Source organism: Sparus aurata, chromosome 14 (assembly GCF_900880675.1).
Source record: "Sparus aurata chromosome 14, fSpaAur1.1, whole genome shotgun sequence".
Lineage (NCBI taxonomy): Eukaryota > Metazoa > Chordata > Actinopteri > Spariformes > Sparidae > Sparus > Sparus aurata.
The window spans coordinates 9477934-9494833 of NC_044200.1; the positions used below are offsets into that span (position 1 = coordinate 9477934).

At 40.2% G+C, this 16900-nt stretch overlaps 1 protein-coding gene across 4 annotated transcripts in view; it reads left to right on the forward strand.

Moving 5' to 3' along the window:
- Nucleotides 1-16900, forward strand: part of gramd4a (GRAM domain containing 4a) — a 48584-nt gene that overhangs the window by 12770 nt on the left and 18914 nt on the right. For 2 of the 4 annotated variants that reach the window (XM_030439840.1, XM_030439839.1), the window contains exon 3: nucleotides 2983-3103. In XM_030439840.1, the coding sequence (XP_030295700.1) occupies nucleotides 2983-3103 (121 nt within the window). Of the gene's footprint in view, nucleotides 1-2269; nucleotides 2757-2982; nucleotides 3104-14734; nucleotides 15109-16900 lie in introns of those variants that run through there. The other 2 variants (XM_030439842.1, XM_030439841.1) reach the window with 2 other exon arrangements.

Here is a 16900-nt window from a genome sequence, read left to right on the forward strand (position 1 = left end):
GTGAGCAGCAGGTTAGGGAGATGAGACAGAAGAGATCTCGAAAGAGGCAAAGAAAGAGGTGGCATTGATATCTTCACTGTCTTCACACAGAAACCCTGCAATCTCAGTCCTCGATCACAGTCACTCCATGTCAGCCCCCGGCCAGGCTGTCTTGACATGTGCCAGAGCTCGGTCATTCAATTGAGTGCTAGATTAAATTGAATTTCATGTAATTGTCCTTAATAATTAACTAGTTAGTTACTGGTTGGTTGGTTTTTCGAAAGCAAAATTAATCGAAGCTGACATCCCTCCTCACCAATCATAATGTCCAGTGAAATCAATTTCCTTTAGGCACATTTTGAACATTATAAAGTGGAGTAAACGACTGTAGAGAGACAGCTTGTTGATTGTTGAATCCCATTCCGAGATCATCAAATACAGACACTTGGCCTGGCAGCAATCAAGAATTGTTTTTCAGCTCAATAAACAGATAATATTTGATTTGATTTGATTTTTTTTCCATTTGTCTGGGGCATTGAAAGCATCCAGGACACCAAATCTCTTAAAACAAAAAAAAACTTGGGCTCAACCAGACAAAACAATCAGTGCAGGATTGCAAACACTGTGATTATAATATCTTTCAATGAATATCTGGATGTTCTCTGGAAATGTTTTCAATATTAACAATTTGTCTATTTTTTTTGTTTTGTTTCTTTGTTTTGTTGTGGCTGGTTGATCGCAGTTAACATCATAGAAATTACAGTAAAAAAAATACTTGTGTTGTGGATTGTGGCTCATTTGCAATTTAAAGTGTGATTTCTAAAATGGTGAGGGGCTGTGTTTACAGCATGAAAAAAAACCCAAAATGCTACATTTGCAAACAAACTGTGTTACTGACAACAGCTTTATGAAGCATTCTCAAGCCCGTGTAGTAATATCCTTTTTGGGATTATGTATTTCAGAAAGTGGCAAACCTTGCCCCGTCCTTGCTTGTCTTTCAGGGAAGTCCCTTTTACACCAGATCATGATACAATCAACAATTACCAATGAACCTGTTTTGTTTACCCAACAGGTGTTTGTTTGAGCATTCAACAACTTTCCCAGTCTTTTGTTGCCCCTGTCCCAACTTGTTTGAAACAGTGGCTCTGGCATCAAATTCAGAATAAGTATGGGTTTACAAAAATCGATGCTAATAAGGTGAAACATTAAATACACTGTCACACCGTGTGTGTATGTCAATAAGGTCTGGCAAATTATCACATTCTGTTTGATTTATGTTTTACAATGCATCTTCGGAACCTGGTTGCAGATTCATAATACAGTACACTGCAGATAATATGTATCTGTTCACCTCTGTTCTAACCTATACCGAGAAGGTGAGCTACATTTAGAATCAGTTATGCTCACTGATATTCTGTGCACCTTTAGCAGAACCAACACTTAAATGATTGAAAGGCTAAGAGTGGGTGTGAAGCAAGTACAGTAGCTCTGACTATCACAATATTGATGCTGTATGCATTTGTTTGCATTTTGTGGTCATATCTGCTCAGTTTATTTTTTCCTCTGTATTATTATTATTATGAATAATAACAATGACGACGACGATGATGATATTAATAATGACAGGAACATGATGATGGATTTTTACTGCAGAGATTTCTCCACTTACTTCAGCCACAGTGATGACATAGGGAGAGGGGGAACACAGTAATTAATCAGCTGATAATCGTCCAGGGTGACGTCAGGGCTTGACCTACTTTCGATAACCAGGAGGACGAGACTGACAGTTGACGATTGCATTACACAACATGAAGGTGTGCTCACATTACATACCGTCCTTAGGCCAAACTCGTAACAATTTGACTTTTGAAAAAGGACTAACAGCTGAAAAAAATCCAAACCCAAGAGCGTTGTTGCTGAGCGCTCGTAATGCAGCAGAACTTCTTTTCACTCCCACCATTCGCTCCTTTCATCTCCTCCGTGTCCTCCTTGTCTTTCCGCCTCTCCCACTTCTTTCTCTTTCATCCTCTTGCTTCCATTTAATTCTCACACCCTCATCCTCCCGTTTGTTTTCTTTGAAGTGCTTCTTTTTCAGGGACGCCCTCTTTATCTCCGTGTCTCTATATCTCCCCACCCGCCTCTCTCGTCAGGCTTTGGGCTTTCTCCCAAAGCGTGTTTTTTTTTTTTTTTTTTTTCTCAGGTCAATGTCAGTTCTGTGCTATCCTTTTTTCCCCCTCTCCCTCCATCTCTCTCTTTCTTCCTCTCTCTGTGTCTCGCGTTTTTGCTTTTGCAGAAAGCGCTTCAGCTGAAGACATTGCAGTGTGTCTACGCAGGCACACACAAACCATGCTGGGTGCTGTCGGGGGGAAGCTGCTGCAATGTGTGTGTGTCAGAGTCTTTTAAAGGACCCTCGCTGTAGCCGAGCAGCGATGCAGTTCTCATCACCCGCTAGCGCCGACATTTTTCCTCTCCTCTCTCTGCTCCCTTTTTTTATCCCTCCGCCACCCACTCACCTCTTTCTACCTATCAGTTTGTCCCTCGTTTCTGTCTTCTTTCACGCAGTCAGCAACCCTCAATCGTTGTCATTCATGCCGTCAACCAACACACATGTTGTGTTGCTAGTTGTGTGTGTCAGGGTTAAAGCCCTTAGTCAGACGCGTGTGAGTCATCAGTGTTGCTGTAGTCAGAAGAAGGGGATTCTCCTCTTTTTTGCCTTCCTCCTCCTCCTATCTCGCTCCAGCTGGACTTGAGAGGAAGACCTGAGAGGAAACGTTAGCGTGAGTCATGGTGCCATGCTAATCTGTGTGTATGTTTCTGATCATGCGGGATTTTCATGCTTGTTCTCTCTCATGTGTATTCTGTTGTCACCTAATTCTAAAATCAAACATGTCTCACTTTTTGTTTCCTGTGTTTGTGAATGCAAATGTTTATGTTGGTGTGTGTGTGTGTGTGAATATCCTTGTTTGCACACTGGTTTGCATGAATGCGTGTGTGCGTGCACAGGCGGGTTCGGGGTCTCCCACCATGGCTGCGGCCATCCAGGACTTCCAGAGGTCGGAGTCGGACCGACTCAATGAAGTCAAAGGTCACCTGGAAATTGCCTTATTGGAGAAACATTTCCTACGTGAGTATATACACTCACAGCATCAGTCCTTGACCACATCACAGTTTCATACACAACAGACAGAGATCTGTAATTGGGTGTGGAGACCAAATGTTTGCTGGTGGATCTTAGTCTTGAGCCTCTCAAAGTGAAGTTATCACAGGTCTATTTTTTTTCTGGTATTGGTCTCTAATTTAGTTAGAGATGTTCTACACGCCCCAGAGTCCCTGAACTTGTGGCATTCAGCTCGTGGTTTTACAGCATGTGTGGGTAGTGAGACTGTTTGCAGCACCAACAGCGAGGAGGCAACAATGCGGAAAAAGTGAGAGTTCAGTGACTTGCAGTGGTGACTTTGTGTTGTGGAGATGCCGCCTCTTTCTACAGTGTCGTGTCTGTGGTAGCATCTGATTGCACACCAAATGGTGTATGTAGCAGGAAGCCTCCGCTATTTGATGAGACAGTGTGGTTAAACTCAGCGGTAGCTGAAATGAAAATCTGTCCTTGACAAGTAGCACTGGCACTTAGTCATATCTCATTTCCTCAGAATGAAACATTTGTTGTAACACTTAATAAAAGTTGTTTTGAGGATGGATACAAATACAACTTTTGCTGGTATCTACCTCTTGTGCCTACTATGATTTAATACATTCACTCTGAGTGTTTAATTCAATCTTAATGTGTATGTTGGCTCTAGATTATAAGCATCCTGTGTTATCAGTCTGCTTTGTGGTTTGAGTCTTGCAGCACGGCTTTTTTTTTGCATTGTCCTCAGTTGCTGTGTGCATCTTCAAGCAGACTGGCAGCCCAACATAACCCCAGTAAATAATGCCTACTACTACTGAAGCATTAATGTGTTGCCCAACTCAATCTAAAAGCTTTGATAGTACCCAGTTGTCTCTGGAAGCCATTTCAGGTTCCACTGCTTGCAAAAATACTATACTACCTTTCTCACTTAAAGCTATTTTCACAGGAGGAAGTCAGCTGAAAATGAAGAAGCCAAACGTTTAAACAAGTTTAATGGACTTCAGATAAACATGCAATCTGATATTTAGAATAGGCGATAACAATGGTAACATCCTGTTTTGCTAACAGTATGTTAGCAACCCTGAAATTACACTGAAAGCATGATGGGAAGCAAGCAGCTGCTGAGCTAATTTTAATCAATTTACTATGCTATACCAGAGAGGCCCACTGAGGTGAAGCATCCATGAAGCAGTGGTGCATCCTCAATTACCCTAGCTATATTTATTTATTACATTAATCTGTTGTTTGCACTATGCATATCATTATAATCTACAGTAGAATATCTATAGAGTTCTAACAAGAAGTGGTATTGTCACACGCTTCATTGAAAAAGTTATATCCAGGAAGCCAGTGATAGGATAGTTTCTTACTCTAAATTACATTCAGTGAATGCTGTAATATATTTTTTTATACAGTGGGTCAGTTGATTTATGTAGAAAAAAAACAAAAAACAAACCTACTAAAAATGATCACATGACTGCAGTCCCCATGCAGTTTTAAGGGTTTTACAGACCACAACTTTAATGTTTTGGTTCACTCCACCAGCTCCCATTAGCTTCATTTCAAACAGCAGCAATTTCCAGCAAAAGAGAGCTTAAATGTGACTGTAACAGTGAGGTAAAATTAGTGACTAGCTTATGAACATAGTGGAGCATTTAGAAGCTAAAGAGACAGCTTTTCTTTTAGTTTTAGTTGAAGACCAAAACAGAGCTAAAAGGAGAGTGAATATAGGACTTCTAAGGTGGACACAAACAGGATTCCAGGTGAATACAAACAATCTCTACTGTACAATACTTAGATAATATGTATATTAAACCTGCACTGGCCTTTTAGGTTGTCACTTAAAAAAAAAAAGAACAAACAATTGCAAACTTAGATTTAATGTTTGCTTCAGTTTTTTTTTTTTGCAACCCACACAGCCAGTCCCACCATTTTATGTTGATATGATCACATCTGATTTTGCTCTCTATTCATGAAAACAGAGACCTGAATCATGACTCCCGCTCATAGTACAGCATCCGCAATTTAAACCCTAGAGGGTGAGAAAGAAATGGTTATTCTTTGCACTTTATATTGCAGTTTTGAGTTATGAATTTACTGTTTGTCTGTCAACTGAGTTCCCAAACAACTAAGGCTAGGGAAGGAATAAATGGATGGTGCGGAGGCAGGGAAAAAGAGGGGAGGGAGGCAGGCTGATCATTGACACACAACAACAAAAAACAAAAAACAAAAAACAAACTGCATGATGCTTATGCCGTGTCCACCCACACAGCTCACACAGCTCATTTACAAGCTTGTCTAACCTGGTATCCAAGAAGGGTACTGGTTGTCCTGTACTGTGCAGCACGTTGACAGTCCCAGTGTGTAATGGACTGTGAAGCTTTTTTTTTTCCCCCTTTCCTTTCAACTGTGTGTCTAATAGAGAGACAGGGAGAGAGAGGGCGAAAGAGAATACCCCAGGCAATGTCCTCTCTCACAATGCCTGAGCTAAAAAGAGCTGGAATCATTGTTGCAACGTCAGGATGCTTACTAGATGAGCTCTCCCTTCACGGAGCTTTCTTCCTTCCTGTTTGCCCTTTCCTTGCTTCCTCCTTTTTTTTTCTTTCCTCCCTCCTTTTCTTAAAAAATAAGTAAATCCATCATTGCCTTTTTCTCTGCATCATGCTGAGCTGCTCTTTCACAGTCTGCCTGCCATTCCCCGCTCTTCTTCTCTGGATCGGTCCTGGCTCTCTCTCGCTCGTTTTCCCCCGTCTGTTGCTTTTGATGTCCCTTTATGCGTTCTTTAATTCAGACACAGTAGTGTGATGTTCTGAGATCTGACAAACACGTGTGTTTGAAAAATAAACACTCAACCAGGTGAACCAGCTGTAAGAGTTAACATGAGCTCAAAGAGTAAAGAACAGATTTGTAATCAGTGCTTTACCTAAGATGGCAGCCGTTTGGCATTTTGTAAGGGGACCCTGCAGGCGAGGAACCTTTGTACATGTTGCCCTCTTTTGGTGATTGGTAAAGGGTAGTAGTATCTCTGGGTAATGGTGTTGTTTTCTTGAAAACAACCTCAAGTGTGTGTATTCCCTCTGCTTTCTTGCTTCTCCCGTCCCCTCGCACTCTCTGGTTATCCATTTCTCTCATGCCTGCCAATCTCTTGTCCTATCCCTGGCCGATGTAATCGTACTTCGGGGAACACTGAAGCGTGACAATCCATTAGCACCTAATGGAGCCATGAGCTGCCCTGCACTCTAGTTATTGTATATTCTATTTCTACTATTTTCCTTTGCACTCTAAAACATAAACCATAGGAAAGCAGAGTAATCGTACAATAAATAATAGACTGCTGATAAAGCTGTGTCATTCCTCGTATAATATAGCCTGTTACAGAAGACCTATTTAAGACCTATTTAAGTGGGCATTCATTATATTCTCAGTAATGTGTTGAGAACAGATAAATATAAACTTGCGTATATGCTCATGTACAGTTTGTTGGTACTTTTAGCTAATGGGATTAGTGGGCTGAAACAAAAGGTTACTTGTAGCAACACATTATGGGTTTATGTCTTGTGTAATGGCTTTTTCTGGAGCATAGCATAATACAGGCTACAACATACTGTGAGAAGACGGGCCTGATTTGCATTTATACTCTTGAAGATTTCCGTTCAGGTTCATTTGGCGACACCTGTGGTCACTGGTGGTAACAGCAGCTGCATGCTGCATTCTGAGAGCAGCAAATAGTCCTTGTTATGTTGTCAGAAATACAACAGAACATTACTTCCTGCAATATTTAAAGCTGATCAGCTGTCAAATAATTTAAACTTCTATTGTCTTGTAGACATTTTGGATGAAGGGTCACAGCGCTAACTTCTGTAACAAATACCCTGTGTTTCCTGTGACTGCTTTACAGGAAAAGCCACCCCATGTTTTGCCAGTTAAAAGCATTTAATGTGAAGCAGCGGCAATAGGAAATACTGTTTTCTATTAAGAAATGTTGCTATTAACGGTAATTGACACAACTCCCAACACAGCTGTAGGTGAGTTAACAGTTAAAAGTGGAGAGGAAAGCAAGGAGACAGAATTACAATTAGTAACACTGAGTTACTATGCATGCATACTGCATGCATCCTTTCTTGTGAATTTCTATAAAGGTAAAAAGTGGAATTCAGAGTGGGAATGGCGGACCCCTTCACTACTACAGAGACAAGTATTTACCGATTGTAAGGATGGGACAATTATTTTATTGCAGATCGCAATAAAATAATTGTCCGCAATAAAAAACCACTCACAATAAGTAGATTGTGGTTAATTTTCATTATGGGCATTATCATGAATCTAGATAATTGTCAATATCCTCACATTGAGTAGTGTAGCTCACTGGCATACTATATTGGTTTCCTGATGCATCTTGATTTGTCAAAGTCTGTTGCCGTGGCTGAAGGCACAACTTGCTGATTGTATCCCCAAAAAAACAAGTTAAATCAGATGCGTGTAAATACTATAGTTTCCAAACTGAATGACTAAATGAGATTACCACCATTTATTAATCAGTTATTTGTGGAAAAAGACTTTATGATTTATGACTACTTACTAAGATTCTTTGATTTGTTTTTCACTTAAAAATATGTGATGCAGTAACAGGTATTTGTTTTTTAACAAAATGTATGGCTTAAGCGAAACAAGCCATCACTTCATATGGTACAACAGGTAAATTGTGATGTATGTGACAGAGACTGAACAATTAATAGAAAAATAGATGAATCAATCATAAACTTAATGATTTGTAGCCTAAATCTGTTACAGTTTGCAAACAGGACAATTTGATCATTAAAAGGTCACCGGCCAAAGTGGCTGTAGATGAGACTGTAATCTCAGAACCTAAAATATGAATGAGTTCCACTTTCTGCGCTGCTTCCTTTTTAACTCATCTCATCTCCCTAGGGCTAATTTCAGTTTTCAGTTTACAGTTCACAGTTTATAGTATAGTTTTTTTTTCATTGAGAAGATAATAAATCGTTAACTGAGACACATCATTCCAAACCTTGAGGTTTGTCCTGTTTTTGTGCTTATCCCTCTAATGGTGCATCAGCATTAACCCAATAAATTATTTGGGCTTCTTGGATTTTTTTCATAGTCAGAGTGTAGGCGTATTCTGTCCCTCTTTCTCTCTCTCTCACGCTGACGTCTTTCTCACTGCTGCCTAAAATAAAGCCGGGGGCCCACGCTGTACGCCAAAACAAACACACTGCTTAAGTATATTGTCTCCTGCATTCACAGGAGGCATGAGTTTCCATTCCAGATGGTGTGTTTGTGTGTGTGTATCACCCAAGCCTTTTTTCTTGGCATTTGTTGTGATTGGCCAGAGCTATTCTGAGGGCACTTAATTGGTTAATTTGTAACCAAGTTTCCGGACGTGAGATCACATAGACGGAGGCTAACACGCACACGCAGCAGAGGTCTGATGACCTTCTGCTGTATTACGCTTATGTTTCCGTCAGTTTTCGCCTCTTCAGAACCTTACTTAGTCCCTTCCTCTCATTTATTTCCTTCTGTCATTTCTCTCTCTCCATTTATGTTTGTGTGTAGGCACACACACATAAAGACAGACACGCCACAACAGTCTGATCTGATTAGTTCAAAGGGCTGGCAGCGTCACTTAGTCTCACTTCGTCTTTTTAAGTTTTCATCGCTGAATAAATGCATAATTCACCTCATTATATGGAGACCAAGGGAAGCGCTGCAATACTCTTTAAAGTCTGTTGGGTGAACGCTACATGTTCATGTGTCAGCTTCAGTAATTCAAGTAAGAGAGCTGATTTACTCAAATTAAAAAGACTATTTACTCACAGACATCATTGATTACTAAATATGGCAATAGTTTTGGTTTGATTTGCTCAGGTTCTGAGACATCTGGTGCCACCTGAATACATTGAATTAATTTTTTTTTGTGGTGCAAAGCTCTGAATAAAAGATTAATTTGAAAAAAATTAAGAGATCAAGATTAGTGTGTCTTTTTCATTGACATTGTTGTGGATAGACCTGCAGGATTATCCACAGACCTAGATAGAACTGCAGCTCCCAATAAACCGTCTACAGTGAGGTATGTGGATTAGTCACAGAAACAGAAAATGATTTTGCTTCGGAAGGTTTAACTGCACAGGTGTGTATTATCATTGCTTAGAATCATGTCAATATTTTACAAGCTCAGATACATGTTAATATCACAACGTTTTATGTAAAGGGGCACTATGTCAGGATCTTAATATTTACAATATTAATGAGGTAATAATACAAACTCCATAACTGAATAAACAAGCTGTTGTCAGAGGAAGTTGAGGTCCCCAGAACACTGTTTAAATCTAGAAAGGTAAAACAAAGTAAAACAATATGAAAGAGTTTTTTAAGGTCAGTTTTTCTATTTGATTTATTCACTCACATGAACAAAGAGTTTTTGATTTAGTTTGTTTTAGGCACTACACATCAGTCGATGAAGATTCTTCTCTTCCGACTAAGATTTCTCCCCCAAAACTACACAGTGCACCTTTTTAAATTCTAATAAATTTTCCTCGAAGGGAATTTTTATAAAAACAAAAGAAAGAGTCCAACCGGGTACCAGTGCGGTCAGGGTCAGTAATGGCTGTCGTGTTCTGGTGATGGTCTTACTTGAACATGGTAATTACATGCCAGTTTTGAAGTATCATTAACATTTTAGTACAGCGTATTTTATCCATAACACCCACCATATCACCATGTGTGTCTCGAATGACCCACAGAATAATATATAGGTATATGTTTCTGGGTGAGTTTTTGTGCCCTTCTCAGTATTCGCACACTGCACAGCAAAATTTATGATACGCACTCCAAGGACCTGGTTTCCCTGAGTGATAACCCTGTGATAGCCCTGTGATTACTATAGTATAAAATGCAGAAGCAGAGAGATAGATCAACTGGAATATGCCCCCTGGGTTACAGAGCGGAGCAGACTGACCCTCCTACTGGTGGTAAAATGGCAGCAGGTAGTGCCAGTGGAAATCACCTCATGTAATGATATGAGCAGACCTAATGTCCTCAGCTTTATTGCTTCCTCTCTGTCTCTCGTTAGCTTTCTCTTGCTTTTATTCCCTTTCCCTCCTGCCTCTAAATGCCTTTCTTTCTTTGCCATTGTCTGCTCTTGTTCCTTTCTCTTTTGCCTACTTTTTATTCCTGGCTTGTTGATATCTAGCTTTTTTTTTTTTTTTTTAAATCTCTGTTTCACTATTTCAAAAGACCTAATTTGCAGTCCTAGCTAGACTAAAAGAAAAAAAATAAACACACATAGCTGTGCTGTAAACACGCCAAACAGATAATCACACTGGACGTTTTGGTTGTTGATGGCCTTTCTGGTCATCGCAGGCTGAAGTGTGCACATGTATGTACTGCTTCTGTATTCTCACATTGCCCTGTGGAGTAGACATGTCCTGCTATAATTGGGTTTATCGGTTTTACCCAGGACTATTTCCATAACATTTGTGAGAACTAGATGTGTGTGAGAGTGAGTGAGAGAGAGAGAGAGGCTATCCTGTTCTGAGGTCATGTATTGAAGGTCACTGCAGGGGGACAGGCCATGCTTTGTGCGCTACAGTGACTGGCTGATCAATACGGTGTCCTAGCTGTTGTCCTACTTCATGCTGGGCAGAGGAGCACACACATAAAGGCTACACACAAGCATGCACAACGCTGCAGCAGCAAAACTGAAAGCTATCAGAATCACGGATGAATCATAGGTCTGTAATGTACTGCGTTTTTCATGATGCCATCCGGCACCATCAGCAGGGAACCACTTGGAAGAACGATAATAAAACATGAATGAATGTTAAATTCCAGTGACATAGACTGACAGGTGACGACTCCATCACTTTTTTGTTAATTTGGTTGTTTGTTAGGGCAGGAGAGGACGGCTAAATGGAATCCAGCAATCATTCATTTTAGTGTTTACACCTGTGCTTTTGCTACTGTGACATGACAACATGTAGTCTGTGAAAAAGAGCCAATTAGCCAGAGTAACTGAAAACACCTGTGTGGGTGTGCAGGGCCAATTGGATACTGACATTAACAACCTTGTTAAAACTTAAGCTGTCGCTGTAGTTGGTACACTGGAAATGTTACTGGCATTAAATTAGAGCTTGAAAGTTCTTCCTTGACCTTGGTAACAGCAGTTAAGCTAGAATGACACACAGTAGAGCACATTTGCGAAGGTCATAAACAAAAAAGGAACCAGTAGTTATATGCCAGGTTCATATTACATGATATAAGCCTGATTTTAGCCTGATCCAGCAGATGTAGGGCGCCAGGTTGGTTGGGAATGACAATGTGCATAAAATCACATTTTTATTCCATGAAGTGTGTCAAGCACATGATGCCATCCTGTAAAAAGGACTTGCGTGTTAAAATTTAGTTTTCTCCTTCCACAGTGAATTTCAAAATATGTTCTGTATGTTGACCCCAAGAAACACAGGATGATTTTCCATGCACAGCTGTATACTTTGCACAAAGACTGAAGACTGACGTTGGGGAACTGTGAAACAGGGGGAAGGTCATGTTGGTTTTTCTTTCCGTTTAAGTTTTTTTTTTTTTTTTTTTTTTAACACAAGGCAGCCAGTATCATACATACTGCCATTGTTTGTTGTCATTGTCATCATAACAGCCAAAAATATCAAGTAGTCCGAACCAGGTAATACAAACAAACAAACAAACAAAAAAGATATTCTGTGGTCTTGAGGTTAGGGATAGCCTAAAAGCTTTGAGCAACCTTAGCAGACAACGTTTACTGAGATCTTTTGTCAAACAACTCAACTTTTTAAATCAACTATATAGTAAGCATGATACACTGTAAGTTATTCAGCCACCATGGCAATAAGATCTGCATTACATAATTAAAAATGTTACATTTTAAAAGGTCTCCTTAGTGAAGACAATAATGTTGCTTTTTTGTAGAAAGACGGCTCTTCTATTTCTCGGTGTCAACAACAGTCGACATTCAGTGCCAAATTGTTTCTGCTGTCAGACTGGATTGTAGCGTCCCTGGAAACGTTTTGCTATGATGCAAATATAGTCTGCAGATTATTCAGGAATAATATATAACAAACCAGAGAAACTACAAGTTTTATTGCTAACAGCTACGGTTTTTGAGTATTTATGGATTTGCGTGACAGTTCAGTTTAGTGCTGTATTTTGTCTTCTGTCTAAACAGAACAAGACAACTTGTCCAAAGCTTGTTAAGTTATTGCTCTGGAAGTTAAATATGTAAGAAATGGATCTCTTCAGAATTTGGAGAGTTTGTATACAGCAGAAAAATGGAAGTAATTGAAAAGTCTTGGAGATAATTATGTAAGTGATTGAGTGTTCTGCAGGACTACTCTGCCTCATTACTGATGACTCGTACGGTGCTGATGATGATTCATTCTCCTTCGCAAGACAGCTACAAGACATGCTGCATGATAATTAACAAAAAAACCTTGCTCCGTGCCTGCGAAGGAGACACTCCTTTCTTACATAGCCGAGCTCTGTACAAAAGGGAAATTAAGTATTTTAGGCAGGATGGCTCTTGTCAGCTGGAGGTTTTTCTAATCGGGATGTTTGAGTTTGTAAAGAAGAATGGCATTGTTAATGGACCTGTATTTAATGTAACCTCTGTATCTACACACAGGTAGTGCAAATACCTCTTTTTGCATGCATTTCTCTCAGTGTAATCTAGACTGTCTCAGTTTTTACCTTTTTTAATTTTGTTGTACCCTCAAGAGTTTAGCTGCCATAGTGTTTAGTCATCATTTGAGCGTGTGAGAATGCAACAGGTGGTCATGTGGGTAGAGAGACTAATTTTACAGTCTCAGTCTTTTGACCAGGTGGCATATCCAAGACGTACTGAATGTATTTTGTCTTGATTAAGTTTGAGTGAGACCTGAGATCTAAAACAGAGAATGTAAGGCCCCTCTGATATCCAGTGCAATTGGGTGTATTCTTACACACTTGCACAGTGTTGAACTATGGGATTGTCATATGTTTTCATGACTGTTTCTCTGAAAGCACTTCCCAGTTCTTAGAGAAGGCTGCACTCCTGGCCACATATTCATGATGTCGTGAAATGTGATTACTGTTCTCCAAACAAGCAGATGCTATCCTCCCTGCTGACACAACATTGGATTATGGGACATTGTTTATCTACATCATTTATTGCATGTTTCTTTGCGGACACAGACACTGACATAGAATTACGCATTGAGAGACGACAGTTGAACTACTCCCTATACATTTCCTGTCAAGAAGTCTGGCTCCGTGCCATGTGATGAACAGTCTGTCGGCAAAGACAGTGTGGCACAAGAAAGAAGGAGTGTTGTTGTTGTGATGTCGTACAGAGGACTGTGAAGTTTGAGATTTAGCCATGAAGTCAACTTAACGTTGCAGAAGGAGGAAAAAGTGAGACAAGCAAGTGAAATCTAGGTCACCAAGAGATATCAGGGCAAGAGTGAAAGGAGGCCACAGAGAGGAAAGAAAGTTTTATAAAAATACATAAAGACTACGGTAAAATAGTGAGAAAATACAAATGAAAATTGGAGAATAAACTTGATTGGAAAATAATTTAATCCAGCCCCAATATCTGCACATTTAACAATGTCTCTTGAAAAACCATTTGCACAGTGAGGACAGTATCAATAGATTAGTGTGAGTAGCTATCTGTCTAAATGTGCAACAGGTTTTATTTCTAAAGCAAAGATAAATCTTAGAGGAAAAGATGATATTGTGGTTTGTATTATATAGATAAAGATATAGATTTAGATATTTCCCAACACATTTGAGCTTTTTACAAACTCACCACTTGTCAGCTCTGGGCTGTTATTGTTATATTTGGCCGATCTTCCCTTTCTCTTTTTCTGCCGTCAGCATTTTGAATGGTGTATTAACACCTGCAGATCAGCTGGAGGCCACAAAGCTCAAGCCTCCTTTCTGCTCAAGTCAACCCATGTTGTGGCAAACACTGTAGAGAAAGAGAACAATGAGAAGCCAATGTGAAGCAGCTGATTCTCTCTCTCTCTCTCTCTCTCTCTCTCTCTCTCTCTCTCTCTCTCTCTCTCTCTCTCTCTCTCTCTCTCCCTCTCTCCCTCTCTCTCTCTCTCACAACCCCTCTCTCCCTCTCTTTTTCTGAACCCCCTGTGCCCCCACCTTCCTTTAATGAAAGGAGCCATTGTCTCTGACCTGGATTGAAAAACTCACACAGTACTTTTCCTTTGAGGTCTTAAAAACTTTGCCTGCTTAGATGAAACGCAATTTGCTTTGCTTGCGTATGTACAGTAGTCATTCATGCGTCCACACGCACACGCCCCTGCACACTAATGTAAAACCAAAAAATAACACACACATAACACATGGTCCGACATATGTACACAGCCACTCAAATAAACCCATATTGACACATGAACATGTATAGTGTGTGTGTGTGTGTGTGTGTGTGCGTGTGCTCCAGCTCCAGTGTACTCAGAAATCTCAGATTCCAGGCCCTCTTAGTCTGCTGGCCACCCAGCAAAGCCCCACCTCTCTCTACCTCTGTGCCCTCCTTCTCTTTTTACAAAGTGACTAACGTATTCAGACCAGCTCTGACCACTGACCATCACTCTCAGTGTGTGGAGGCACAACAGAACAGTCTCTTTGTGTTGCTGGTGACAGAATAGCACAGTGGAACAGGTCCTTGACCACTAATTGAACGGGACATGTAAGCAAGGAGCATATACCTAAAGTTTGATGGGCTCAGGAGTTTTGAGTGAGCAGAGGGTGCTGAGAACCTGTCGCTGTGGCTCGATTTCAAGAAAGACCCAAGGCGGCAACTCTGCCGTCCCGTTCCTGCACGAGCGTCCCGGGAAGTGGCCGACTGCAGAGACGGATGGGTTTTTGCAAGCTTGAGGACTACACCTTTGACAGCTTTGAGCTGCTTTACAATGGAGCTGTCGATAAGATCAAAAGCCACAAAAGTAACCTCAACCTCAGTAAGTTTATCAGCTTCAAAATCAGGAATTTTAAGGACAAGCTGATCCAAATTACAGTGTACAGTGAGGCAGTATTATTTGGCAACCACACTGTGCTGAATACAGAGGTGGTGCTGTAGACTTATTCTGTTTTTTATGTGATCAACCCCAATGAGATATACAAAAGTAATCAAATACCAAAGTGTTTGATAGCCTTATCTTTATTGTCATAGAAATACATATGTATACAGTGGTAAGAGTCTGCAAGCTTCTTTCACAAAAACATGGATGAAAACATACAATTCTATGTGTCTTCATTTTAAGTGTCGGTGTCTGTTTAAAAATGACTGTGCCATCTGGGGGGTGTAAAGGAAGTCTCTCATATAACACTTAGCCATGGTGGTTTTGGCTTGCAGATGCCACCCTTGCTCCACAGCACCACCCCTACCCTATTTTTTTCACTTCAGTAAACAAGAAATATAATGTCATCAGTATTGCACAAATTTTACTTGGCACGCTTTTCTGACATCTCTGCAAATCTATCTCAAAAGTTTTATTGTTCTACTTTGTCCAAATGTATCCAGACAAATCTGATTTAGACCAATATAATTGTTTATATGATATCTTCTGACTTTAACCATACCATGCTCAGAAGCGACTGTACTACCTAAACTAAACGCAAGCTTCCTCTGGCCTCAGCCGCATCATTATATTGCACTTACCTTCTTTCAACATTGCAAGGATTTCCTGCTGATTTCTAGCCTTTATTAGCAGATGATATAATGTGTGTTTTTAGCTTTTTTTTTTCTCTGAGATTAGAGGTTCATACAAAGCCAGCATGGCAGAGAAGGTCAGGGCTATTAAAAGTGACATCTCCTGGCATGGCATTTAGCTAATCCCCTGTCTGTGTTGCTGATAAATGTTGTAGTTACTATCCATCATAATGGCCAAAGAGACCCTGTGATATGGTAACCCAGGATGAAGATTTATATATAGAAGACAGCAATCCAATTTTAGAAGCAGAACAGGCGTGTTGACAGTATTATTAATATGCTATCTGATGTAGAGGGCCTCTGTGGAACAGGAAAACGATTGTACTCTATCTGTCTGTGTCTGACACACATACCATATTGTGTCATGCTGGGCTGTATCACACACTTGCGGCACATCGAACACAGTATAATGGACTTTTGGAATGAGGCACCTCTATTTTTGGTGGTGGGAAGGAAACTATGAGAGGAAAAGGGTGGAGAAAGGGAAAAGGAGTCGTAGAGGTTCCTATACACAGAAATAATTGCACAAGGTGAGGGGAAGAAGTAACGCACGTTATGGGAGCAGGAAATTTGGGGGAAAAGGAAGGGAGACAGTGTGAGAGATCTGCAGGGTCAGTGACTTGAAGGTATGGACAACAGCAAATGAGTGACGGCGAGTATAGTACATGCAGTACTTAAACTGTTGACCAGTATATCAATGTTTTTATCAAATTAGGGCAGTTACATTCAGATTACTGTATATTGTGTGTGGTTTACTGACATTGTGGCATGATTTTAGGTTGCTATTCTTAATTTTTTAAATAGTTATCTAATGCATCAGCTTGGGATTGAAAATCGATGACTGCAACTTTAATTCGGGTGATTAGTCTTTGGAATCGCTGTGTTTCTATCTGAAGGCACCAAGGTAAAGTTAGCAGCTAGCTGGTAAACAGTGGAACATTGAGCAGCCTCATAATTTCCTCAGAAGTTGGAGGAGACCAAAAGAGAGCTAAAAGACCAGTGAATACTGGAATTTCATACATCAGTTGGCCAGAAATGCA